Genomic DNA, 27,235 nt, shown 5'->3' on the forward strand with positions numbered 1-27,235 from the left:
AAGCTGAAGAAGACATAGATTATTTCTATCTCCTCATCTGTAAAACAAAGTTAAGGTCAAAATAATATCTAATTCAGAAAATAAAATTATTCAGGTAAAATGACTGGCATGGTCCATGGCACGTAGTGATTGCTCAATACAGGCTGTGTTGGTAGCTGACATACCCCATGAAGCCAAGGCTCTCCCCTTTAATTTACTTCTCTCACTTTGCACTACCACAGCATCTGGCATACATACATAGATGTACATTCACTATCTGTGGAACGATAAAAACAAATTAAGTGGACACCTAGAGTGCTGGTAAATTTTTATTATCAATCCAGGTTGTTGTTCCATGCGTGTATGTACCTTTTCTAATTCCTTAATCATACATTTAAAGTTTGTGAACTTTTCATAATACAAAGATTTAAAAAAGTCAAGTCTAATCTCATATGATCATTGAATTCCTGTTACAATATTCCTGCCCTGTGGTCTTCAGCCAATGCTTTAATACCTCCTGAGAACACACTGCCTCTTGGGGTGACCCATTGCATGGCCTCCCAGGCTCTGAAATGATTGACAGTCCTCCCAAGCTCGTGCATCATTCAGGTGGATCTATCCAGGAACATTTAGGTAGAGGAGGGTAGGAGGGAAGACATGTGGCTGGGGCGGCCCTGAGCCAGGGCATTAGATCAAACAAGCAGTCTTTCCAAGTTGAGCAAGCTTAAGGAATGGTTGTGGGCTTTGCTTCCATGTTGAAAGAAACCTCTGACTGTAAGTAAACTTTCCTTTCTTGAAAAACAAAGAAACAACTCATTCCATAGTAGAATGAAAAGTAAGAGCAAAAAAGTGGTACCAACCATTCTTTTTGATGAGACGGACCCATTCTCACTAGTTTCTGAACTGACTTGGGTTGATAGATGCCCTTTAGAAGACTCTTTGGTTTCCTTTACCATAACAAGGGAAGGCTAAGTTTTTACAAAGACAGTTTCAGGAGAAATATTTGGGAAATTGCCTGAAGTCCTTGGCTGCTTCTTAACATAAGTACTCCCAGACTGTGTGACCTACATGTGGAAGGCTGAAATTGAAGGAAGGTGGGAAGAATCAAAAAGTCTGAGATCCAGGGGAGAGTGAGTGTGTGTATGTGTGTGTGCGTATTAAAGGAAAGAACAGAGAAGAGCAGTTTCTGGTTATTCCTCTTTTCACAATAATTGAGGAGGAGTTATTTGTTAATAGAGAGAGTTGCTTTGGTTTGGTAGCTTTACTGAGGTGACTTTTCTGATGTAAATCTAGAGAGTTCAGTAATAACTGCTTCCTCAGCATCAATTTGATTTTGTTATCCTTTTTTTAAAAAGATTTTATTTATTTATTTTTAGAAAGAGGAGAAGGGAGAGAAAAAGAGAGGGAGAGAAACATCAATGTGTGGTTGCCTCTCGAATGCCCTCCACAGGGGATCTGGCCTGTAACCCAGGCATGTGCCCTGATGGGGAATCGAACCGATGGCCCTTTGGTTTGCAGCCCAGCACTCAACCTACTGAGCCATACCAGCCAAGGCTGATTTTGTCTTGCTAACAAAGCAATCTGTGTACATTTCCCATAAAACAGCAAAATAAATCATATTTGACACATATGACATAGAATAGGAAAGCCTTCCTGTACACATGGCTGTGAGAACTTGTTCCAAGTTTTCTTGCTGCTCATTCCCTAGTGCTGGTCAGGACTTAAGCACAAGTAGTTGTAGTCACTTCTGTGTGATTACTGAATCCTGGCAACAACATCTTACAATACTAAAGAAAGGGCATGGGGACAGTTCACGGAATTTGAAGAATGGATGGCATTTTTACAAAGGGAGAACTTTGGGAAAGTCTAGGAAAAGAAGCTATCGACTGCTTGAAGCAGGTGCAATTGATTATAGGTGTGTGGGCTCACAGAAGTCTTTAGGACTAATGTGATTATACAGACGGCCTCACCTGTTATATATCAGGTACACGGAGGAGTGAACAGGCTCAACCGATGACATTGCTTCTACAGGGAAATCTGTTCTGCAGTACTGAAGAATGACTGTAAACATACTTACGGAACACAGCTCCACAGTGATTTTAATTTTTCATGAAGCAAATGGAACTCATTATATTTTATCTTTTGGAAACCTGAACAGAGAAACCCAAATCCCTAAATACCCATGTTTCACAAATAAACGCTGCTGTTGAAACAATCCATGTAGCTTCCAAGTATGTTTCCTATCCAATGGATGATTAAATGTCAGAGGAGCCTTCGTGTCATACTTGTCTTGAATAAACGTAAACCTTCAGCCACCATTCAGTTAATTAAATAATTTCCAGATATTTAAAAAATAAAGAACTTAGAAAACTTTACCTCTTATGCACCCTCAGACGGGGTTATCCCCCCTCTTCTTTGTCCCTCTAGAGTCAAAGAGGGGAAAACTGAAAAGGAAAACTATCCCTGTTATTGGGGCTGGCTGCTTGGGGATTTGATTATCTACACAATGCCCTAAGAACTCTACCATATAAATTAATCGTAAGTAGAAATAACTTTGGAAAATAAATCTCCCAAATTGGAACTTTTGAATAAAAACATTGTTTAAATCAGGTTTTTCTTTTACTTTTGGGGGAAAGAATTTTAAAATAATTACACCTTTATATTAAAAGGATCGAACTATTAAAGCGAAGTATTATCTGCTTTCACATCATTAAAAAGAAGAATTCCAGTTAACTAACTTATATGTGGAATCAACTGAACAAAATAAACTATCAAACAAAGCAGAAACAGACTCATAGATACACAGAACAGATTGACAGCTCTCAGAGGGGAGGGCGGTGGTGGAGTGTTCAATTTAAAAGGTAGGAAAAGAAACCTTCAAAGACTCTGACAACAGTATGGTGATTACCAGAGGGAATGGGGATGGGGGATGTAGAATATGATAAAGGGGGGATAAATAATGATGGAAGGACACTTGACTTGGGCTGGTGAACACACAAGACAGTAGACAGAGGATGTATTGTAGAATTGTGCACCTGAGAAGCCTATATAATTTTTAAACCAATGTCACCCCAATAAATTGGATAAAAATCCTTTAAAAATAAAAATAAAAGTCCGTAATACTAAGGACAAAGAATTCCAGTTAACTTGCATTTAACAATTAATGAATTATTGACTCATACATAGTGTTTCACGCATCACTTTCAAACACGGAGCATTTCCAGATTTGGCCACGCGGTGGAGTAGAAGCAAATAAATATTTTCAACCACCTGTCTGAATTTCCCACTGTGCGAGATGCAAGCAGTTTGGAATCCATTTCGTTGTTAGCAGAGCTCAGAAATCAAATCCTTTCTGCTCAGAAGCTCTTCTTTGAAAAATGAGAATTTTGTATAGAGACTTTAAACTCCAACCCACACCATCAATCTTGATTTAATTACTCCCATGTTAGTATTAAGCTTTTTACCAAAAAGTATAGCCATCATAGCCTTTTAAATACACATTATTGTTAAAATATATGAAATATTATTTCTTAATTATAACAATTTTAACCAGAATTTGCATAGGTTTCCTCTGTTACAGTAACATACAGTTTTTGAATATCATCTGCTTACACTCTAGTGGTATGTCATGAATAATACATGGCTGTTTCACTATTAAGAAAAGAAGCAAAGTATGAGGAAAAAAACCAAGAAACTAAGGAAATATTGTGTAAATAGCTTATATAATGCAAAACCTTTGAAGTTTATCATGCATGAATGTCCCAACTATTTAGATTTTGTATGGAAGAAAGAGGTATCTCATAATCTATTTATAATTCAATTATCTCCTTCATTGGAAAACCTGCTTCTTACCCTACATATACTATTTGGCTTAAAGACCAAAGGGTGGTGCCCATATGGTCTATAAATGCTCTCCAGGCTGGTTTTCAAAAAGAATCAGTTTGCTTAGAAAGACGGTGGTTGAATTTAACTTTCAATTTTTACCTATAAAGGTATGTTTAGAATCTCATCTAAAACATGTTATGTGAACATGTACACAAACATACGTGAATGAGAATGTGTACATATCAATTTTCAGGTATGGGCTTACCTGTAATCACAATCATACAAATACACACTCACACATTCACACACATATATATACATGCACTTATATAATTTTCATAACTAGGGGTCTGGAGGCCAATGATCAATCCAAGTATGTACAATACTAGGTAACTTGAAAGCCACTTTATAGAATCTTTTGACTTGTCCTAGCCTTGGGTGACTTAGGAATTAGTGTTTTCATGTTTCCACCAGGTTATCTGACAAATAATCAGAAGGCTAAGGTTCTAGTTCCACGTCTAACTGAACTAGCTATGTGAGGATTAGGGAATCCTTAATATTTCTAGTCTTTAATTTCCCCATCTTTAAAATGGACTAGAAGATTTCTATTGGTGGTTCCATTTCTTACTTTTCATGATGTATACATTTACTGAGCCTCTTTGCACCTCTTGAATTCTCCAGCTCAGAAATATTTGAAATCCAACAGTTTCAGTCTTTGGGAAGTAGCAAGACTGAGATAAAAGATACTAAATAACTATGCAAGAATAGGTTTACTTACAGTCACAGTCTTGGCATCCATTTCCGTGAATATGAATTCCCCTCCTTCAAAGTCGTCATTCATGTATAGGAGAGCACTATAAGAAGAACAGAGAATCGTTTGTACTATTATATGGTGACAACAATATTACCACAGAATACTGAAGACGGGTAATGAACTGACCAGCATGATCACTAAGTTTCCTTTGAACTAGACATTGAAATAACCAACCCTCCTAACCCTCAAGAGCAAGATCACATGTAGTTTAGATCATACCCTTGAAGTATTTATTCCACTTATGTTAAATTTTTAATTATAGTTTACAGCTCATCTTGCACTTTAATTCCTTCAAAGAAAACCTAACTGGATTTAATCTAGGTCTTTGAACCTGGCTACACTACTTAAAACTCTCTTCTTCCCTGTCATACTAGTAATTATAAACAATGTATTTTTTTCCTAAATAGCTGGAGAGCTCCAAGTGGTGTAGCCTAGCCTTGTGGATAGGGGGCGCTCAGTAACTGTTTCTGTATAGAGAGAGCATGGAATAATAACACATTATCTACACCTGGTGACTATAACTTCTGACTCTTCTCTTTACAGGCTAAAATATTTTTCAATAAGAGAAAACATTTTTCTCCTCTGAGCTTCCAGTTTCTAGTTTGTATAATGAAGGCATAGATAAGAAATATGATAAGGTCCCTTTGCATAAAAGATATATTTCAGTGAAAGCTAAGTGATCATAAAAAATATATATAAACAGTATCTTTAAATTAAAACAAAATTTACATTTTGTGGAATAGGATGCAAAAACATGCATAGATTTAAGGTAAAAATATGAGATGATGAAGTCACTCCTTGATTGTGACAGCCACTTCAAAAAATCATTTGAGAGTCTCTGCTTTTAGGGATGAATATGATGACAAGCAGAAAAGATTGGCTTTCTAGATTCCAAGGGTCTTTGATAACTGTTGGCCAAAAGCTTGGCTTTGAAGCAGGTGCTGGCTGTACCTATAGTCCCGGAACGTGTAAGCAGGAGGCTCCTTCCAGCATTCGTTGGCCTCTGGATCTAACAGGCAGTTGTCAGCATGGATGGGATGACTGAGGTCATTTCTTCTATCCTGTTGACCTGCCAGGCAGGGAACAGGGGAGGATGAGAGACAGAGGTCAGTGAGCTCCAACAGCAGTCCTGCAAGAGGACTGTCTTCTCCCACTGCTGGTGCCCTTGCGAATTGGAGGAGGCAGAAAGCTGAGCAGAATAGATGAAAGAACCCTGGGTAAGCAGTCCGGAGACTCTGGCCCTGCTTTGCTCTGAGCTTGATGTAAAACTGTGAGCAAGTCACACCTGCTGCGTCAGCTATAAAAGTTACTGATATAAATAGACATATAGACATTCCATGCATTTCATGGGTTGTACTTCATGTGGAGCAGCAATAGAAGGGGGATGAAATGAAAATGTACAGAAAAAAAATAAGACCTGAGTTAGCTGGAACTTTTCCAAGTGTCCAAGCCTCACCCTATGACATTACCCTTCTGCCCCTACTCAGGAGGCGATAAAAGAGGAGATCTAGGGAAGAAATGAAGACAGCAGGGAGTGAGGGGGCCTCAGGCTTTTCAAGAACATTTATTTCAACAGTTCCTTCCACACCACCACTGGATGCTGTGGGTGTAATAGGACACTGTAAGTCCCAGGTTCCTAGTTCTCCAGGGCAGAAAAGCACTTTTCTGTGTGCCTTAAGAAAGTAGAAGTTGGTTTGAAAAGAAAACTAGGCAGAGCGACGATCTGCTGGTATTTAGGGGACAAAAAGGAGAAAAGGAGGGAAGGGGAAATTAAGTTTCTTTGGTTTTAGAAATTTAGAACTCTTCTAGACCATTCATGTATCATGTAATAGAGCTTTGCTTTCTTTCTTCTCTCACTGTGGGTAGAAGGGAACAAGTTCAGACTCGAATCTTACCAGACAGGGCTGTTCGGCAGACCATGTGTGTATAGGAAAAATACAGGGTTGAGTTCAGCATAAAATAGGATTCTACAATCTTTCGAGCCTTCTCGCTGATGTCATAAAACAGACGGGCACTCTTCAATGGGACTCGGCCTTCGTAACCAAACTGAAGAAAAAGGAGAACATTAGTTACCGCAGGATTGATTGGAGAGCTTGAGAAAAACAGACTCTAGGCTGCAGTAAGCCAATATATAATAGACATCTCTCCATTGACTAGTGGGAATACTACTACATGCTTGTGAATTTGGGTTAGGAAAATGAACCATTGAAATAAGCCTTCTTAATCACCGAGAGAACATGAAAGCTAACCACTCTCTTCTCTCATGACACTGTCTTCGTTCCTCTCTAACAACACTACTTGCAATACAGAGTCATTACTTGTTTCGGTATGTTTTCATCATGGGACCATGAGCTCCTTGAGAAGGGGCAGGCGGGGGCAGGAGCTGTATATTATTGGTCAGAAAAACATTTAGGAAACATTTAAGTTTGGTAAATCGGTGACCGAATGGAAGAATCAAGGAAGATTTAAAAGCAACGCAGGTGCCATTTCAAACTTGCTCACTTCAACTGTCCTGGTAAAACTATATTCTAAGCTCTTCTCTTTCCTGTGCCTGCCATTCACAGAAGGTCCTGGATTGGCACTTAGGAACCCAAACCAAAGACCAGGTAAGACTTTACTTTGAGTGCTTTCAGGACAGTTGCGCCTTCAAACTTCTCATTGGGTGTGTGGGGTGAAGTTTTTCCTCTGTATCCATCACCAACAAGCATGATTCCCTGGAAGAAGGATACAAGAAGATGTTTTCTTAATGATACCTACAGATTCACCAGGTCTCCCTGTCTGCGTTGATTGCCAGAAAGCTAAGAACCAAAGTCAATGCCCAGAACCATTCCCATCTTTTTCCAAGATCCCGTTATCATTCATTTTTCCAGTCAAAGGGAATATTATTTAACTTTTACTATAAAATACCACCACTTCTGTTGACATAGGTAGAATATAAATGATTAATATATTATTTATTATTGATGAAAATAATGGGGTTTTCTCAGCAACTTTATATGGTAGGCAGGGCACACATATGCTGCAGGATGGCTGGCCTAGGAATCTGGCCACTAAATAGTTCAGATCCACTAGCCATATCCAGATCTGGAAAAAACTAAAGCCACCTTAACCCAGAGGCTATGGAAGTGCCTCCACAGCCAATGTCTTTCTCCTAAAGAAAGTGACATCTCAGGCCTGGCTCTCTGGCTCCAGGCTCGCAGTAGGCCAGCTCAGGCACCCGCCCGCCCCGGTCCTCACACTGGCCACACTGTGCAGCTCCCGGCATTGTTCTTCTGATAGGACGTTATCCAGGAGGACCCGCTGAGTCCCATTCAGCTGCTCCGAATTATACACGAACGTGATGTTCTCGTAGAGCAGAGGACCACCTGAAGGGACAGAGCACATCGTCTTCTCTGTTACCTCTGTCCCCGAAGAGGGAAGCACAGAACACCCAACAGCTTGCAGTATGCAGTTCAGGAGAGGCAATTTCCTCATAAATATTTAGGAATGCTAAGACAAATTTGGAATTTGACAAACACAATATGGATTCAGGAAAAAGGCAGCTGTCTGTCTGACTACCAGGTTTTTAAAAAATGTCATGACAATATATCACATTTGCGCGGTATCTTGGGTTTGATAAACTATCCTTTCATTTGATTCCAGTGATGATCCTGCAAAGCAGACTGGACATCTCACAGGATCTCCTCCAGGAAGACTTTTCGGAAGTCTCTCAGTAACTGGACCCACCCTTCTCCACAGCCCTTAGTTCCGACCACTGCTGTGTACCGTCACATGCAATTACTTGATCACGTGTCTATGTTCCCAGGCATGCCATAAACATCTCAGCTTCATGGGTATGAGAGCGATGCCTTCACTGGGATACACAGCTTGTAAACGCACACCATCAGAACTGTCACACCCCAGTCATCCGACTCCTTCCTACTCTTCTTTCCACTACTACCTGGAACCATAGAAAACCACTTCTATGGTCTTGCTTTTGCAATGTTTATTCTACTCTGCTCCCTGGGCATATCTTTATATGGTTTTCTTTGTACAGATGGTTTCCTGTAGGCACCTGCTTGCTCCCTGCTTAGAGTCCATAGCTTTATGAAATTAGCCTCACAGAGGCTCTTCAGAGAATGATGTATTTGGGCCATGTTTTAGGTGGTGAAATTATAAAATCTAGACCTGACAGGTCTTGTACTCATAGGAAATAGGACTAAAGAACAAAAACTTTGATGGTGGAGAAATCTTCGGATTTAACAGAGTGTAACCATCTTGAACTGGAAAAGTGAAAAGAAAAGAAAAACGCTGTTTTTCTACTATTGCTAATATTCCTAAAATAGCTGGTATGTGCCTGTCAATACCAATAGCTCACTGTGGAGGGAGTGATGCAGAGGACACATCTACTCCTTTCCTCTGCGCAGTCAAGCAATAGTCACAAACACACTGGTCTAAAATATGCCAGTTGAAGAAAGATAAGACTATTGAAGTTGGTATCTATTCTATGGCTGTAAAATAGACTGGTCAAATTAGGGAGCAGCACTACATGTTTATTAGTCCAGATAGGATAAAGGAGTCACTATAAGCCACAGTTAATGGTATACTAAAATGATGAGGCAGTGTTTCTCGGTCTCTAGTAATTATGGTTATCTGTTAAAACAAACTTTCCCTAATGAACTACGGTGTTAACAAACTATTTGTACCATAATTTTACTTCCATATTTGCAATTATAAAATTATGAATACAGTATTTATTTTTGTGGTTTTAAATAACTATGATACCAAAACCAATTTATAAGGTTAAATAAAAGCAAGATCATAAACCATCTAAATTAAAATAAACAATATTAATGAAATGGTCAATGCTATTTTGTGGAAACTAATAAGCTACATTCCATGTAAATATTCTATTAACAGATCTGGCCCAGGTCCTTTGACCCAATATTCCTCTACTACTTTTGGTGTATAATGACTCATTTATTCTACCATAACTTGACTAAAATTACTATACGATATTAGTGTACCAAGATGAATTTTGACCATGATCTGGTTCATTACTTATAAATTTGTACTACTTTGTTTCATGTATCTTTTTAGTTTTTAAAAGATTTTATTTATTTATTTTTAGAGAGGTGAAGGGAGGGAGAAAGAGAAAAAGAGAAATATAAATGTGTGGTTGCCTCTCGAGTGTCCCCTACTGGGGACCTGGCCCTCAACCCAACTTATGCCCTGACTTGGAATCAAACCTGTGACCCTTTGGTTCATAGGCCGGCACTCAATCCAATGAGCCATGCCAGCCAGGGCCATTTATTTATTTTTTATTGTATTTTTTTCCATTGCCATTTAGTCTCTTTATATTCCTCTTTCCCCCTCCCCAATAATTACCACACTGTTGTCTATGTCCATGAGTCCTTTTTCCTTTTTGCTCAATCCCTCCACCCCCGCCCCTCCCTTCCCTTAGCTGCCATCCTGCTCTTTACCTGTGAGTCTGTCTCTATTTTGCTTGTAAGTTCAGTTTGTTCATTACATTCCATATATGAGTGAAATCACATGGTATTTGTCTTTCTCTGGCTGGCTTATTTCACTTAGTGTATTATTCTCCAGGTCCATCCATACTGATACTGTCCTTAACCAATGAATATTATTAAGTGCTGCTAATGTGATGGTAACTGCACCTACACCCAATGAAGTTTGCAATCTCATGGCAGTGTTTGGCTATAGGTGGTTATTCACATGACCCACTAGTTGCCCCTCTCATTTTTAAATTGTCATCAAAATTTATAAATACAAAATTCCTTGGATTTTGGAAATATACCAACAAGCTCCCAGTTTTAGTACCAAATCTTTTGGATGAATAGAAAAAATATATATATATTTTTCTGTAGTTCAATATTTGTCAAACATTTTTCTACAGAAAAGTTTTTGATAAAAAAAGAGTTTCTTAATTAAATATGTTTGGGAAGTATTGGGTTAAAGAAAATTTAAGAGGACTTCTTAAATAGGCGTTATGAACATCCTAAGTATCAATACGATATGTAGTAGTTCTCACCCTTAACTCAGCACAATATCCTTTCTTCCTTCCTTCCTTCCTTCCTTCCTATGGCAGAAGGACTCCAAAATGGACTTTATAGATCACTGCCTCCTGGTATTCATAGGTTCGTGTAACTTGCTTCTAAGTGTGGTAAGGGCCTGGATCTTGCTTCTAACCAATAGAATATGGAAAACATGATGAGATGTCACCTTTGTGATTGCCTTACATAAAACTGAAATGTCTATCTTGCTAGCGGACTCAGTTTACAGCCTTCTCAGCTTACAATTTAATGCACATGGCTGTATGGGACAGGCAAAAACAACCAACCAACTATGAGGGCACCCTGTAGCCAACAACCAATGAGGAACTGAGGAACACAGTCCAATAATCCTTTAAGAACCAAATTCTGTCATCTGAACTTGGAAGAAAATAGTTTCTCAGTCAAGCCTTAGAAGAGATTGCAGCCCTGGTCAACAACTTGATGGTATCCTTATAATGGACTTGGAAGCAACAGACCCCAGCTAAGCTCTCCCCAGACTCTTGACACAGAGAAACTGTGAAATAGTAAACATATGTTATTTTAGGCTGCCATATTTGTGCTAATATTTTTCTTAGCAATAAAAAGAAAACAAGCAGACTTTTTTCCCATCATGGAACTTCTTAACATAAAACAGTTTTCTTGGGAAAGATGGCTCTAATCTATAGTTAATTAAGATACATAGCCAAATAGAGGCCATGCCTCAAGTATTTGGAAAAGTCAACTGCATATTCAACTCTTATTTAGAATTATAAAAAGAGGTTTTCCTTCAACAAGAAAGACAAGATACTCATAGGTTCACTGAAAAGCATTTTTTAACATCAAACTCAAATAGGCCAAAAGTTTTTGTAGACTACGTTGGTTTGTACTTTGCCATGATTTCCTTGTCTTCTACACTCAGAATGGGTTACTTTAAATATAATTAGCTTATTTTAAAAATATAACTTTAAAAGTAGCTAAAATAAAAACATTTAGAAAAATGCCTAGCATTCTTAGGCTCTATATAAATATTTGTTATTATTACAATTATTATTGAATTAGAAATATATGCTTGGTATATTAAGTTCTGAGTGAGACATCCTAATAAACATAATGGAGTGTATTGAAAGAGAGCTACTGAGATAGTGATAATCCCCCCAACCATGCCATAAGTAACAGGTGTAGATCAGGTGAAGGAGCAGAAGGTAAATGGAGTATTAAATACCTAAACCCAAACAGGTTTGGGCAGAATCTGTACTAGAAGTCTACCTTTCATGTAGCTGACACGGTTACCACTGTGTCATTTTATAAAGAGGTTTCCCACACATACATTTCACAAAAAACAACTAACTGCCCACTCACTAACCAAAAGAGGGGAAAAAAGGAGGAAAAATAAACCCTGCCATTCAAAAATACAAGCTGACCAACTTACAAATGACTAGTAGCACACTAGACTGAGAAAAGCATTAAAATAAAAATAAAAATGTAGTCCAATAAGTTGTGGTTCCTGGGGCCTGACTTGACAGCTTCAGCCAACCCTTAACCACAGCCCAAGGAGATTTAGTTAAACAACTTAATTCTTTTCTCATTCATAAAGTATGTGCCTGGCTCTGACTCTCCAGTTGCAATAAGGAGGGATCATCTAGGAAAATACTCCTTGTGCTCATTATCATTGTCTCATTGCTAAAAAATCATTTTGTTGTAAATACTGCAATGTCATAAAGTCATGACAGGGGTATACTGACTAACAAGCCCTTATATGAGCACAAACCTTTAAAGTTTACAAAAGACTTTTCACGTTCATCTTTTCCAACAGTTGCTATCATTGTTTTACAGATGAGGGGCATAGTGCCCTGGGAGATGAAGTCTCTACTCATCCATCACTTCAGAGCCTGTCAGACTAAGGCAATCCAAGAAACCCAGCCTCCTGATTCCAAGTCCCAAATTATTTCCACACTAGCCCACTGACTCTGGGATTATTATAGAGCAGGACCTTTGGAAAATTAATGGGTGTAAGGAGAATGGATAAGTGAGAGTTTTTATTTTTTATTTTTGGAAGTCAACATGTATGTTCCATGGACTGGAGTCACCCTGGGCCACTCCCATCTTAATACTTGGGAGCCATCCAATATGAGAATGACTAACTACTGTTAGGTAACCAGAGTAGATGACAATCTCTTCGTGGAAAATGAGAAAGGCTGGAATATATTCTACCCTGTGAACCATGCATCATTTGTTGCCTCTATGACATCTGCTTTCAGCCTAAGATAGGAAAGTGTTTTCTGATTGGGAACTTTGCCTCTGTCTACCACTGTTCTTAATTTAGACACTATTTAAGTCTCCAGTGACTGCACAGAAAGCCTTCCAGTGGATTCCCAGAGAACATCCTAAGATCCATTAGCCTAATTCAACTAAGTAAATTCTGCAGAGATGATAGAATTTGGTAGCCAGCCAAACATGATCTTTCTCCATCCTGTGTAATCTTCTTTTTAACTCTTCCCATTAATCTTCCTAGTCAGTCGCTGGACATCAGATATTTTGGTAGCCAGAAAAAAAAAAAATGCTTTGAAATTTGGCAACTTTCCTGGAGTTTCCCAAACCTTTACAGGGAGGTTCTGGCTTATTGTCACGTACTTCCTGGGCGATTTCTCTGCTTAAAAAGCAACATGACCTCTGGCTGACAAAGAAGCTCTCTGGCACTTGTGAAACAACTTGGGCTTTGTAGCTACAAATTAAGGTCCAGGTTAAATTAGATGAGGATATTATCCTGTTTACTGCCTCACACTGACTTGAAAGATAAGGAAGGAAAAGGCTTGGAAATATGAGCTGTACAGAGTCAGTAATTTTCAGATCAGCTGGAAGGATGTGCTGACAAGCTTCCTGTCTGGGAAAGGAGTACTGTACTTTTTCTCAACAAAGGTTTTTGAAAACCTCTTCCAATTTTGCAATTATTTAATCAATGAGGTACATTTTGAATATTTAGGCAATTCTATGTTCCATCATCAGGTGAATCCAAACATGGGGTTTGGACTCAAAAGCCTAGGTTTAAATGGCTGTTCAACCTTCATGAGCTATGAGACTTTGGACAAGGCACTAAATCTCCGTTAGCCTCATTGTTCTCGTCTGCGAAGTGGGGATACTTTTCTCACATGAGATGCCATCAGTATTAAAAGGAACTCTGTATTGCAGGGTGCGTGATTGTCTAATCACTATGCTCTACACCTGAAACTAATACAAAATAATATTTAATGTAAAAAAAATTAAATAGATAAAAAGGAAATTTGCTTGAAAAATTATCAAAAATGAATAATAATTGTTAAAGAGTACTTATGAAATTAGTACTACTATTGCTAATAATTTATTATAATAACAATGCTTGAATGTATTTAAAGACTACTTTTGGCAACTCTCCACCTATGTCTCCACTGATTTCGATCTTACTTAAGTAGCCATATGATGCTCTGCTCTATCTCTATGCCTTTATTCTATTTGTTTTATCCATTAGAATGGCTCCCTCTACATCTTTGTAAATTCAACCTAAATTCTACTTTTCTCTCCTAGCCTTACTCAGACATATGAGCATCAAACATCTTAGATTAACTAATCTAGTATCCCTTGAAATCTGTCTCTTCAAGTTCCTCTAATACACAGTCTATTCCATATTATCTAGCTCTACTCACTCTCAATGTGAGAGAAATAAAGCCATGTGACCTCTCTAAGCCTCAGGTACTCAACTGAGAATGGCAGTGATCATACCATCCTTGTCTGGCTCGCAGGATTCTCGAAAAAAGAAGTCCTTTCCTTGGAAACCAAAGGTGATGATACACAAATCTGAGATATTCTTGTTTTTAAGCCTTGCTTTCAGAATTCCGTGAACTGCAGTAGCTTAGTCCTTCTTTTTGTTTTCCAGAGAAAGTGGGTTCTGCCTTGATCTGAATAAGAACTGATCAAGTCCTATCCTACCCTTACCCTCCTTCTAAAAGTAAACGTGCACAGATACTTACCCTCTCTTAGGACTCGGTCTATCTTGTGTGATGATTTTTTCCCCGTTGACAATCCATGAACTTCTGCCCCATCCGCATTTACCCCTGAAGGGACCCTGCTCACTCAAAAAAGTTGAAATAGCAATTTCCCATTGAATAAAGACATTCCAAGGCAAAAGGATACTTTATCAAGGTAGTCTATGACTCCATATTTTATATTTTTGTTGTACAGAAGTCTACTTATCTTTCAAGATCAAATTAAATGTCACTGCCTCCACGAAGTTCTTTTCTCTTTCTCCAATGAGTGAGCTCTATTTTACTTCTCTAGGTTTTCTTAGTAACCTTTATTACAGTTCATTGTATCCATAACTTAACCCCCTTAATTTTAGACTTTGAATCACAACAGAGTAGGAAAAAATTATCATGTGCATCTGTATAATGCTCAGAGTGTCACATTATATGTCCTTAACATAAAGTGTTCATCACTGAACAATGACTGAATTGAAATGAATCAGGTCCTAGTGTTCTCTATTATTTTGCAAAAGAAGACACAAGTTTGTGTCAAACTTTGCAAATACACAAAGGATAGCACGATGTTCTTTTTTCCTAAGTCTTTCTGCATCCACTGTTTTTTTTTAATTACATTTAATTGGTGTTACAGTTGTATGATGTTCTTTTAATATACACAGATTGAACACATCCAAATGTACATATGCATTCTTGGATCTGTTACAACAATTCTAGGCCACCCTGAAGCTGAGTCCTTGAAGTCTAGTGACTGAGATTTTTGAGTAAGAAGATCTGGTGTGGGACTCTAAGAGAGTCGTTTAGGCCTTGTCAGACCCTCAGCTTTAGAATTTGAAAATGAATAGGCTAGTCTATGTGACCTCAGATATGTAACCCCAACATTCTGATTCCTTAAACTGCTTATAACATGTAAGTTGATTTTTGACTTCTATCATTTCAAAATATAAGTTATCTTCATTTTTAATTGAGTTAGTGACACTTAATATTTTAGGTTGCAGTAAAGCTTTCTGAGCTTCTTGCTTTCAAACACAGTGAGGGAGGTCAGCATTAACAAGAAAACATCATAGTTTTATTGGACTAATAAATTTTAAAAATCCAATTTTGTCTTCTTTAGAATTTTAGAATGTTTATTCCTCAGAGATCACTTGATCAAATTCCTTAATTTGAGAAGAACCATGAGACCCACAGAGGAATATTACTCAAGGTTACACAGAAGGGACAGGGTCAGCTGAGAGCAGGATGCAGAGCTCTTAATTCCCAGTTTAGAACTCTTTTAATTATATCTTTTTGCCTATTCATAGAGCTATGTTTCCTATAATAGGTATGACTCTAAGCATTTCTTTTCATTAAAAATAAACAGTTGAACAACAATTAAAAAAAAAGAAATAAACCCTATTATGACTGGAAAGAAAAGCAGTTGACATATAATATTATATTAGCTTCAAGTGTACAACATAGTGATTAGACATTTACATAACTTATGAAGTTATCCCCCCAATAGGTGTACTACATATCTGATGCCATACATAGTTATGATGATATTATTGACTATAATCCTTATGTTATACTTTACATCCCCATGACTGTTTTTACAACTGACAATTTGTACGCCTGAATCCTCTCATCTTTTTCATCCATCCCCCTAAATTCCATACTATCTGGCAACCATAATTGAAAAAATTTGTAAAAGTTAAAGAAATATTATACTTTTGAAAAAAATTTAAAAGATACACAGTTGGTGTTCTGAATGGAGAACTCACTTATTCTCATCCTGTCTTCCTCCATATCGAATCCAATAATTCTGTTTTAAATTAAAAAAAAAAAAAGAAATTCAGTAGTTTTGTCACTAAAACATAACTTACATAAATAGAATGCCCTTAGAACATTCAAAAGACCTATAATGTTATGAAACTTGTATAGCATATAAAGATACATTTTTTATTTAAAAATAATAAAAAGAAAGGTTAAGGTTGATACAATTTTGAAAAATACAAGATAATGTACAGATTTGTAAAAAATTGCATGGAATTACCTTGGATACCCATTGTTTTGTCCAAGAAAGTGATTTAGAATTTATTATCAGAGAGACATTCAAAAAATCATTCAGTCTAATTACTTCATGTTTTATGAATAAAACAAAGAGTCCAGCTTGATTGATCTTCTCTACAGGACAATAAAGTAACTAAGTTGCTTTTTCTGGGGTATCTTGGGAAAATGAAGTTTTGAAAAAAAAAATCATAGGTAGGACCAGATAAAACTATTAGAAATGTTACACTAGAATTGGTAAATTAACTTTAACCTAATTTTTAAAATGTGCCAATGAAACATGACATAACTAAGACAGAGATAAAAAAAAAAAGGTATGTTACAAATAGGATATTTTGCAAATAGTGCTTTTTATAAAAATGACATAAATGAAAAAAATGTATGCCTAGACAATTCAAATTAGAGGAAAAGTAATTTATAATAATATGTGAAAGTGTTTTTGCTTGTCGTTAAAGGAATACAAATTAAAGTAACAATGATGTGGCATATTTTAAATAATATATAATTAACACTAATGACTTTAAAATGTTATTTCTCATTGCTGAGACTTTTGTAGTAAACTGGTACTTTTATGTATTGTTAGGAGCAATAAAGGTGTCAGAAAACACTCACAGAAAAGCAATTTTAAGAACTTTAAAACTTCTCATATCCCTTGATGGCAGAGTAATCCCACTCCTGGGAATTTATTCAAACAGTGTAGCTCGAAGAGAGAAAAAAATGCTTAATGTACTAAGTATAAGAGAAAATAAATCAAATGTTCAACATCAGGAGGAGTTTATTTATTGTACATCAACTGTATATATGTAGCTAAAATAATTTTAGAAGCTGTAGACATATCAAAATTACTTATGGTTTCTGAAATAAAAATCAAAACAGAAAGATATCTATATACTACAGTACTAGTTCTGCCAAAGGTATGTCTTCATATAAAGAATGGTTAGGAGACAGCATGGACAAGTAAAAGAAAGTCAGCATGTTGTGTTGTATAACTGATTGATTTTATTCTTTCTGAAGTCTTTTAAATGTTTAAGAGAAAATACAAAATATTGCAGCCATCATTTAGGAAATAAAACAAAGTTGAGGCAAATACATTTCATGTACAAAATAACTTCTCTTCTATCCAACTATTTTTGCTTTTGACTTTGGATCTCAGGGATCTACAGCTTCTAAAGTTTATCACTTATATTGAGTAAACAACACCCCCCTCCCAACACACACACACACACGCTTAAGCACATCTCTAGTTTTTGTTAAGGCAGGAGATTGGAATCTTCAACAAATGAGGCTTGATCATAAAATTATAAATAATAAGTCTCCTGGATGGTTCTTTTAAAAAATTTTCCTTTTTTCCTCTTTGCTCTTACCGGCTCAGTGTATGAAAATCCCAGGGCCTCTGCAGCTGATTGTATTAGTTCTGATTCCAGTTTATGACGTTTCACAAACATTGCCAAATCCTAGTGAACAAAAATGAAAGACAAATTTTAATTTAAATAACAACTAAGAGATATGACAAATTTTCAAGTGGAAGTTTTCATTAGACAGATATAATAAGCAAAAAAAAAATACACATGCAGAGCTGGAAAAAAGACTCCATCTCAACATATTGTTACAAGCTAGCACACGTGAGACAAATATGCTTCTGGCATTAGTACAATTTGAAAGGACAGAGTCCTAGAACCTTTACTAAACTGTTAGGTATATTTAAATGCAGTGTTGGTAGTTTTATTAACTCTCCCTACAGCACCTAGCAGAGTTCAGAGTTTCTTCTGAGGACTTTGGTCTCACCTCTCTGGCCTCAATGGATGCCGGGTCCACGCTGTCATCCAGCAGGCTCTCATAGTAATCCACATTGTCCAGGACATCCTCATCATCTGGATGGAGGAGAAGATAGGCCTTGGCACACTCCAGGGCTTTCACATTTTCACCAACTAAAAGACCAAGTTGTCGAGGCATTAGAGTCAGCCTAGGTCTGTCTAAAGGATGTTGAACTTCAACATGTCTATGAGAAGTCAGCATTAAACACCAATAAGGGACGATAAGGTGAAGCTAAGTAATCAGAAATAGTACAGGTAGATGAAAGAAACATGATTTCAGGTATTCCAAAGGTATTTCTTTTGGTCTGCTTTGGTGTTCTGTATTTTGCACAAATTATCAAAAGTTTCAGCCTGGAGTGTGCTGACAACTTACATTATTTAATACAGATACACAGAGTTAAATTTTAGGAGTTAATTCTGATTTTCATACTGAGTTTGATAATGTGATACCTAAGACTAATTTCAGCAATCCAAATTCTATTCATTATTCTTAAATATAAGAAAAGATGCTCAATCTCTCTCTCACTTTCTTAATAAGATGAATGGAAAGTAAAACCATATTGAGAAATCAATTTTCACTTAATGGATTGGTGAATATCTGACAATTTGATAATATATTCTGTTGATGAGCAAGGAAAAATGAACTCCATGGAGAAAAAATTGGCAACATTTATTAAAATTACAAAAGAATAAAACCTTTCAATTCATAGAAATCCATCTTATAGGTATTTATGTTCAAATGTAAAATAATGTTATTCATTTTTTCATTGATTATCATAACAAAAAATTATATGCAGCACAATGCCCATCAGAAAAGTCACATGAAATACTTATAGTACAAATATATGCAGATGTAAAGAGAATTAATAGGAAGGTCTCTGAACCGATACAATTAGGTTGAATCATAAAATTACCAAAATTTGACCTAAGCAAATAGTAATTTCGTAGGTCGAACCTACTAAAAAATATCTGATATGTATCATTAAGTGAAGAAAATGGTGTAGGGAACAGTATAAATAATATGCTATCTTCTTTGTGTAAGAGGCAGAAATAAGAGAGAGAGAGAGAGAGTGTGTGTGTGTGTGTGTGTGTGTGTGTGTGTGTGTGTGTGTGATTTCTATATAAGTTTTGGAGAAATAAATAAAAGAACTGGGTTGTAGGGCATGAAATTAGGTTGTGGGGAAAAGAATTCAAAGGAACCTATGCGTCCCAATGTTCATAGCAGCCCAATTTACAATAGCCAAGTGCTGGAAGCAACCTAAGTGCCCATCAGTTAATGAGTGGATCAAAAAGCTATGGTACATTTATGCAATGGAATAGTACGCAGCAGAAAGAAGGAGCTCCTACCTTTCATGACAGCATGGATGGAACTAGAGAGCATTATGCTAAGTGAAATAAGCCAGGGGGTAAAAGACAAATACCATATGATCTCACCTATAAGTGGAAGCTAATCAACAAAACAAACCAGCAAGAAAAACATAACCAGCAACTTGAAAAAAAAAACCAAACCAACAGTAATGAGAGGGGAGGAGGGAGAGAGAGGTAACAGGGAAAAGAAGGGGAAGGGTCAGGTCAAGGAACATGCAGAAAGGACCCACGGACAAAGCCAAAGTGTGGAGGGATTGAGAGTGGGAGATGGGAGTGGGTGGGGCAGGGGAGAGTGGTGGGGGGAAAATGGAGACACACGTATTTGAACAATAATTTCATTTTTGAAAAGGAAGGAAAAAATTTTCTTCCTTTACGAATTTTAAGACAAAGGAAGAGAGGGAGACTTTCATGAAATTTGGTCTCTGAACCTGTGACTATATTACCTTTTAAAATTAAGTTGAAAAAAAAATTAAAAAGCATATAAAACATCAGTCTAAGTATAATTTTGGGGATGTTATCAGAGCATTTGCTCATTTGTAGTTTCTCCTGCTGCTCTTCTTGCCCTGAGCCGTGGTGCTGTGAGATGAGAGAGCAATTCTGTAATGACAGGCACCTCCCCCTCTCCCAAAGCTCTTCACAGATAACTCATGCTTTACCTCGATAGTAGGCAAACTGTAGGTAGTCATAATGCAGGGGGAGAAAGTTCTCAATTGGAGAGAGGCGGCCAGGGCGGGTGGCAAGTTCCCTCACGCATTCATGCTGACAAAACAGCACCTGCATGTAGTGATCTGGAAAACAAGAGCCGGCAAGTGGGTTCCTCCAATCAGCTGAAGGTCCAGACTTCAGAGTCAGAGCCACAGTCACACAGGGCATGCCTCGCCTCATCACACTCTGAGGACCACACCATTATCACACTCACTTAATGATCAGAGATCCTTTTCACCAAGAAAGTTAACTGACTTTCCAAGGCCTCCTAATTGGTGCTCACTAGAGCTAATTAATAGTAGATTCCAGATCTTCTGGCTCCTGGTCTTTCCTCTGTATGGCACTCTTTCCTGTGTCTTGTTTTCTATATCTCCTGAAAGTGACACAGGCCATCTCACCCCACTCACACCAAGCCAAACAGTTGCTTTTCTATAATTAACAACTTCAGGGCCTCTTTTCAGATTTTCGATAGCCTGAAGTGTTTCAGAGTCAGGATCAGAAGTTTAGGTCCTGGCTTTGAAAAGGATCAGTTGAGAGAAAGGAACTGCCCTGTAGGTGGGGAGTTCACTGCAGAGAAGTAAACTAGAAGTTCTTTCTGCTTGTTAACATTTTCAGGCAACTTTTCCTAAAGGGGAAATAAAAACAATATTCCTTTAAACCTACTGATTAGAAATCCATTTGGCCAATATAAATTAGCCCATCACCTGGACAAAATTTAACTACACTAAATCCTAATACTGTAGAAGCCGGGGTATCCGGCCTTTTGGTGTCTCTGGGCCACACTAGAAGAAGAAGAGTTGTACTGAGCCAAACACTAAATGCACAAATATTAATGAAAACTGATGAGCAAAAAAAAAAAAAAAAAAGTTTTAAGTACATTTACGATTTTGTGTTGGGCCGCATTCATAGTCATCCTGGATTGCCTGTGGCCCACAGGGCACAGGTTGGACACCCCTATTAGAGACTGCTAAAATATGAGAAAAGTGAAAGCTAAATAATTTAAATAAGCACTTTGCTTTTGCCTCTTTCTCCTCGTCCCACTTTCTTTATTCCCATTTAACTTGATGCTGAAGTGAAGGGGTTTCATGCTTGCCTCAACTCTGGGCTCTAGCTCAGCCAAGCATGAGCTGAGAAAACACAAGTGACTAATGAACCAGAAAAGGAGGAAAAAAATACTTCCTATATTTTGCCCCAATTTTGATTTTTACAGTGAAGATGGAGGTAGTCTTTTCCAACAAGAGAATAAATAGTGTGTTATGCCCACGCTGAGTGAGCAGGTTCTCTTGAGAATGATGATAAAACCAGTTAACTTCATGATGGTACAATTTAGTTTACCATGGCTACCTTCTTTTGAAAGGTACTGTGTTAGGGAGAGTTCAGAATGTATATTGATGACCTTGAAGAAGAACCCCAGAACACAACAGAAAGGGAACGTACATTTTCTAGTAAGAAAATGGGCCAATTTTCACATAACTTGGCCAACTCAACCCAATATAGCACAGCTTATAGAATCCCTGCAACTCAAAGATTATTAACTCTAACTGGGAGAATGTGAGGGAAAAAATGTGTTCTGTTTATTTAATTAGCACATTAGTGATAAATAGCTAGGTATTTTATCTCTTAAGAAAACACCAAACAACGCCGACTGTTTTTTCCCAGTTAGCTGGTCAATTACTTCCCAATACACATTCCTCCTAATTCCAAATGACAAGCACAAGGAATAGGTGGGAAACACACCTACCAAGAAATCAAAATCTGATTAAAAGTATTTTTCTAAACAAGGTATAAATAACAGCAAAATAAGAGTGACACAATAATATATTTTAGGGCTTCAACAAGCATGGCTAGTAATAAATAATGGCATTCAGAAGCCATTTGTATATTTCTCCAGTTTTTAATGTTCTTCTGCCAGTAAAATTAAAATATTCTGGCTTTCTCAATAACTTGTATTTTAAAAACCAGTTTTACTCCACATTTAACACAGTTTTGAACCAAACAAGAATTCAGAGTTATAATATCATTTATTATATTCCTTGCTTCCTTTCTATACCAAACGTTATCATGCAATTAATATGTTTCTAATAAGTTTAGATCCAAAAGGCTGTGTAGTAATACTTTCTAAAATTTCTATCTCATAGAAAATTGAATGTTTCAAACTCCCAAGAAGGCTTACCATATTTCTATAATACATAGTATTTGGTTTGAACTAAAAGGACTAAACCTTTTTAAAATCACTTTTCTTTACTGGAAGTGAGGGTCATGGTGTTGGAAGTTGTGTTAAGTATTAAGGGCCTGAGTTAGGAGAGCTCTTCTTTTCCAGCAGCAATATGCTGTGGTGACCTTGAGCAAATTACTAAATGCTAAACTGTGGGGAAATGTTTGTCATTTTTCCTAAACCAGATCTGGACATTTGCCAAGGCTGTTTAGTGGCCATTAGTAGAGGAAGGTGTAGAGGCAAATGTGGGAGTGGAGGTAAGACACATATCCCCACAAAACCGCAACGTAGTAAACTATAATAAAGGAAAACATTTCTCTTTAGAGAAATACATAGAAATGTAACACACATTAAACTGACATCCAAATGAGCAGTGCTCAAAAAAGTGGAGACAAATAGCTCTGACAGAGGTCCCCTGCAACACAACTTGGGGGGAAATCCTCAGTAATTCAGATATTGGAATTGATTTTAAGTGCACTTAATTGATTTTGGGTAACTAAGTGTGTGGCAAATTTGTCATTTGACAAATTGATTTTCGATCTAACTTGTCTAATTTAATAGACATTCCCCAATTGCCCTTCTAAAGGACCTTAACAATTTATGATCTATTCACAAATATAGGGTATTATTAACCCTTTTAATCTCTGCAGTGTAATTGATGGATATGTCATCTACTTCAGTAATTCAACCCATTCCTTTTCTAAGAACATACTATTTGCCAATCACTGCACTTAGACATTGAGGACTGAACACAGAACAAGATAAGGCATTAGCCAAGTGACAGAGAAAAAGAATATTTTGAGGATTTGTAACTAGAAATGAGCTTTGCATATCCAAGGAATTCAAAGGAATGGGTCACAAAGAGGAAAACAAAAGGATAAAGATGAAAACATAACCAGGTGTATAGTCATGCAAGTCCTTATTAAAGGTTTTGGGTTTTATTCCAAGTGCAATGAGAGCCAGAGGAGGATTTTCAGGATGTTTGTGAGCAGACTTTCATTTTTTTTTTTTTTTTTTTTTGGAATACTACTCTGTCTGCCTACAGAGTAAAACATGAAGAGGACATAATGATTTTGTTAAAATGTACTGTTGATTTGAACCAGGGTGGTAATAAAAGGGGTGCAGAGAACCCAGAAATCTCAGTGCCATTAGAAGGTAGCATCAATCAAAGTCCGGTGACATATCAGACGGGGACAAGGATTTAGGGAAATTTTGGATTGAAAGATCCATAACTTCTTGAGTTTTGGTTTGAGCTACTAGGTAAGTGGTGCTTTTTCAGGGAGACAGAAAATGTTGAAAGTTAAGGAAAGCATATTGACTTCATTAATTTGCATTTCTATGAGTACATGTGAAGTTGATTGCTGTTTTTTATATATTTATAACTTGGAACACACTGTTCACTAAACAATTATTTGCTAAACATTTGTTATTGAATAAATTACCCTTTGTCCAGTTTTAAGTTGTTCAGGCCTTTAAAGTATGGGCTCTAGAGTGAGAAAAGCCTAGTTTTGATTCCAAGTTTCACTTAAATTTAATCATTTAAATTTTCTGAAGTACAAATTCTTCATTTAAAAAGAGAGTGAAAACAATAATATATTATAAGAAGTTGTTTAGAGACTTAAAAGAGATATAAATAAGTGTTTTCTATACTGTAACTGCTAAATAAATGTTTGTTACTATTAATACTACTTGTAAATAACAAATTACTAATAATTGACATGCTCCATTTTAACATTAAAGATAAAGATATTAACTCTTTGCCTGTAATTTTTTTTGCAATTTTTTCCACTTTGTCATTTATAAATCAGCTTGATTTATTATATCTTTTGTGTTTATAAGTCTCATTAAAGTCTATTTTTTCTTCACATTTCTTGTTTTTGTCTTGCAAAGAACTTTTCCTCTCCTACTATTATACAAATGTTTTGCATTTTCTTCTGTTTTTTACGGTGAAATAATTAATATAAAAAGAATGCATCTGTGTGTATATTTTCATATGCAGCAGAAAATTCACTTCTCACCACAAATGGTTAACTAGCCAATTTCCTCAGTTAATGTAGAATATACATTACTCACTATTTTAAATATTTCAAATATTTGTAACACATTAAATTCCAACATATAATAAAGTACTCTTTTAAATAATTAAAGAAGACCATACAAAAGGATTCACTACTACATTGTTTATAATAAATTACGACTTCCTTAACATGCATCAGTAAAGAACTGGTCGAATAAATTGTGCCATCCCCATATGATGAAGCATTATGCAACTATTAAATATAATAAACTAGGTCTACATGTACTTACATGGGCAGAAGTCCACAATATATTGTTAAGCATAAAATGAAACAAAAAAAAATATGCCAATAATCAGTATTTATAGTATTGTCTTTTTTTATAAAAATGAAATTATCAAAAATAAATACATAAATATTTAGATATGCATCTGAAAATGTCTGGGAAGCATAGTCACCAAAATTTAAACTATGTAAGTTTATCTATAGGAGGTAGGTTTGTTTAGATATATGAACATTTTTCACTTCTTACAATATCTACTTCTATAACACATTGTTGGAATATTTTCACAGATTGCATGTAGTATATCTATAATCATAAAGTAAATGAAAGAAAAAAATAAGCTTTACCTGCAATGGCTTCATAGAGACCAGCTTTATACCCTAAGTACTCATACTCTTCAAATCTCTGAGGCCCCTCACACAGAGCTCGGCACTCCGCGTCTTCACTGTAATATTCCCTCAAAGCTTTTTCAAAGTACTTGATAGCTAGCTCAAAGTCATCGGCTTCGTAATGCTTGACTCCTGCACTGTAACTCTCCTGCAAGAAACAGAAAACCTTTTTTTTTTTTTTTACCCGGAAGAGCACCCACAGGGCACTTGACTAGCAGGGTACGTGCAGACTCCGGATCACTTAGGTAGGTGGGGTACTGGATTCTTGTGCTCTGACAGGATAAAGAAGGGCTGCTCTGGCTTCAACAACTGTACATAAGAAAGGACTTACCGAGCAAGCCAACAACTGAGGTACCAATCAATTTTATTTTCTTCCTGAGCACGCTCAAGACTATACTTTCTAACCCCTTTGAGTGTAGGTAGGACCATGCAACAAAGTGCTGGAGGGCTGATGTCGGTGGACTTGACAACCATTTCCAGGTCTGGCTCAATTAGGAAAAAAAACCAAAAATGCTTCCATTTAAACTTTTCCTTTCTTATCTTCTTCAAACATCTTAGAAGCCACATGTTAAAAATAGCAGCATCTCAAATTGTAAAAGAAGCTCTTTCAACATAATGTGATTTTAAGTAAGATTTCACTTAAACAAGTAATTATGTGGCTTAAAAAAAAAAAAAAAAAAACCAGAACTTGAAAGTACTGATACAATGGAAAAACCACTGGACTTGGAGCTAGAAAAGAACAGCGTGAACTACGCAGTTCACGTTGGCTTCATGTCCTGGGCGTAAAATAAGCATTGGAGGGGGAGCTGAAGCTTAGAAATGGTTACAGATATGTATATCACATTCTACTTTTCACTGTGTCATACTGATTTTCTAAATTAATTTTCACTGTCTCTCAATTTTTTCAATCCTGATAATTATTATATTTCATCTAATAACTCCAAAAGTACAAAAACGTCACTGTGTTGGAAATCAGGAACCAATCTGCAATATCCATTCACAGGAATCTGCTTTGAGTCAAATAAAACTTGGGAGCACTTAGCACCACATGGTTGGCAGGGATGCCGGGAGCTCACCAGGTGTGGTTTGGCTTCTCTATCTATCAGTTGGAATGTTTCAACACCAGCCATCGTTCTGTAATTCTCAATGTTCTGCTGCATTTCCATGTGTTCAGGGTTGGCCATGAAAAATGTGTGGGCTGCTTCCACTGCCTTTTCCAGCTGGTTAAGCTACGGAGAAAAAAAAAAAAAAAGGATCAAATAAAGGCAAATATTTCTAAACCAGGCTCAGTACTAGGCCAAGTTCTCACATCTTAAAAGTGTCAAGGTTGGGTTCCAGTTCAGATTCACTATACTCAACCTCCAGGGGGTACTATTGATATGTGGTTATTACGAATTGAGTGAGAATGGATACATGTATACTTTGTTCCCAGTTTATTCTCTTCCCCCTATTTTCTAAGCCTTCTGTGTGGAAAATTGAATCACTATGCCTCTGTTTTATAATTAATCGAAATAAGAAGCTGCCAGTGTTGTGTCACTTCTAATTCATATTTTCAACATCTTTGTCTTTTATTGTCTCATTTTTTTTTTCCTTAATCCTGACAATGGGAGTATAAACAAACCTATAACTTTTCAAAGGATGGGACTGGGTATACCCTCCACTCCACCAAATTTGTTACCAGGCTTTAGAATGTGAAAAATACAAAGTTAGAAGGAATAAATTATTCCAATAAAAGATGCTAAG

The 27,235-nt window shown here is 36.7% G+C and overlaps 1 protein-coding gene across 1 annotated transcript in view; it reads right to left on the reverse strand.

Annotated features, from left to right (window-relative positions):
• Positions 1-27,235, reverse strand: part of P3H2 (prolyl 3-hydroxylase 2) — a 157,303-nt gene that overhangs the window by 6,822 nt on the left and 123,246 nt on the right. The window contains exons 2-13 of the mRNA XM_054585122.1: positions 26,569-26,721; positions 25,451-25,640; positions 20,542-20,673; positions 18,489-18,631; positions 18,068-18,157; positions 16,418-16,458; positions 14,652-14,746; positions 7,856-7,983; positions 7,237-7,332; positions 6,514-6,664; positions 5,570-5,687; positions 4,583-4,658 (exon numbers count right to left, since the gene is read on the reverse strand). Of these exons, the coding sequence (XP_054441097.1) occupies positions 4,583-4,658; positions 5,570-5,687; positions 6,514-6,664; positions 7,237-7,332; positions 7,856-7,983; positions 14,652-14,746; positions 16,418-16,458; positions 18,068-18,157; positions 18,489-18,631; positions 20,542-20,673; positions 25,451-25,640; positions 26,569-26,721 (1,413 nt within the window). The remainder of the gene's footprint in view (positions 1-4,582; positions 4,659-5,569; positions 5,688-6,513; positions 6,665-7,236; positions 7,333-7,855; positions 7,984-14,651; positions 14,747-16,417; positions 16,459-18,067; positions 18,158-18,488; positions 18,632-20,541; positions 20,674-25,450; positions 25,641-26,568; positions 26,722-27,235) is intronic.

Source organism: Pteronotus mesoamericanus, unplaced genomic scaffold, assembly GCF_021234165.1.
Source record: "Pteronotus mesoamericanus isolate MK-2021 breed Mesoamerican mustached bat unplaced genomic scaffold, CSHL_Meso_final contig_82, whole genome shotgun sequence".
Classification (NCBI taxonomy): Eukaryota; Metazoa; Chordata; class Mammalia; order Chiroptera; family Mormoopidae; genus Pteronotus; species Pteronotus mesoamericanus.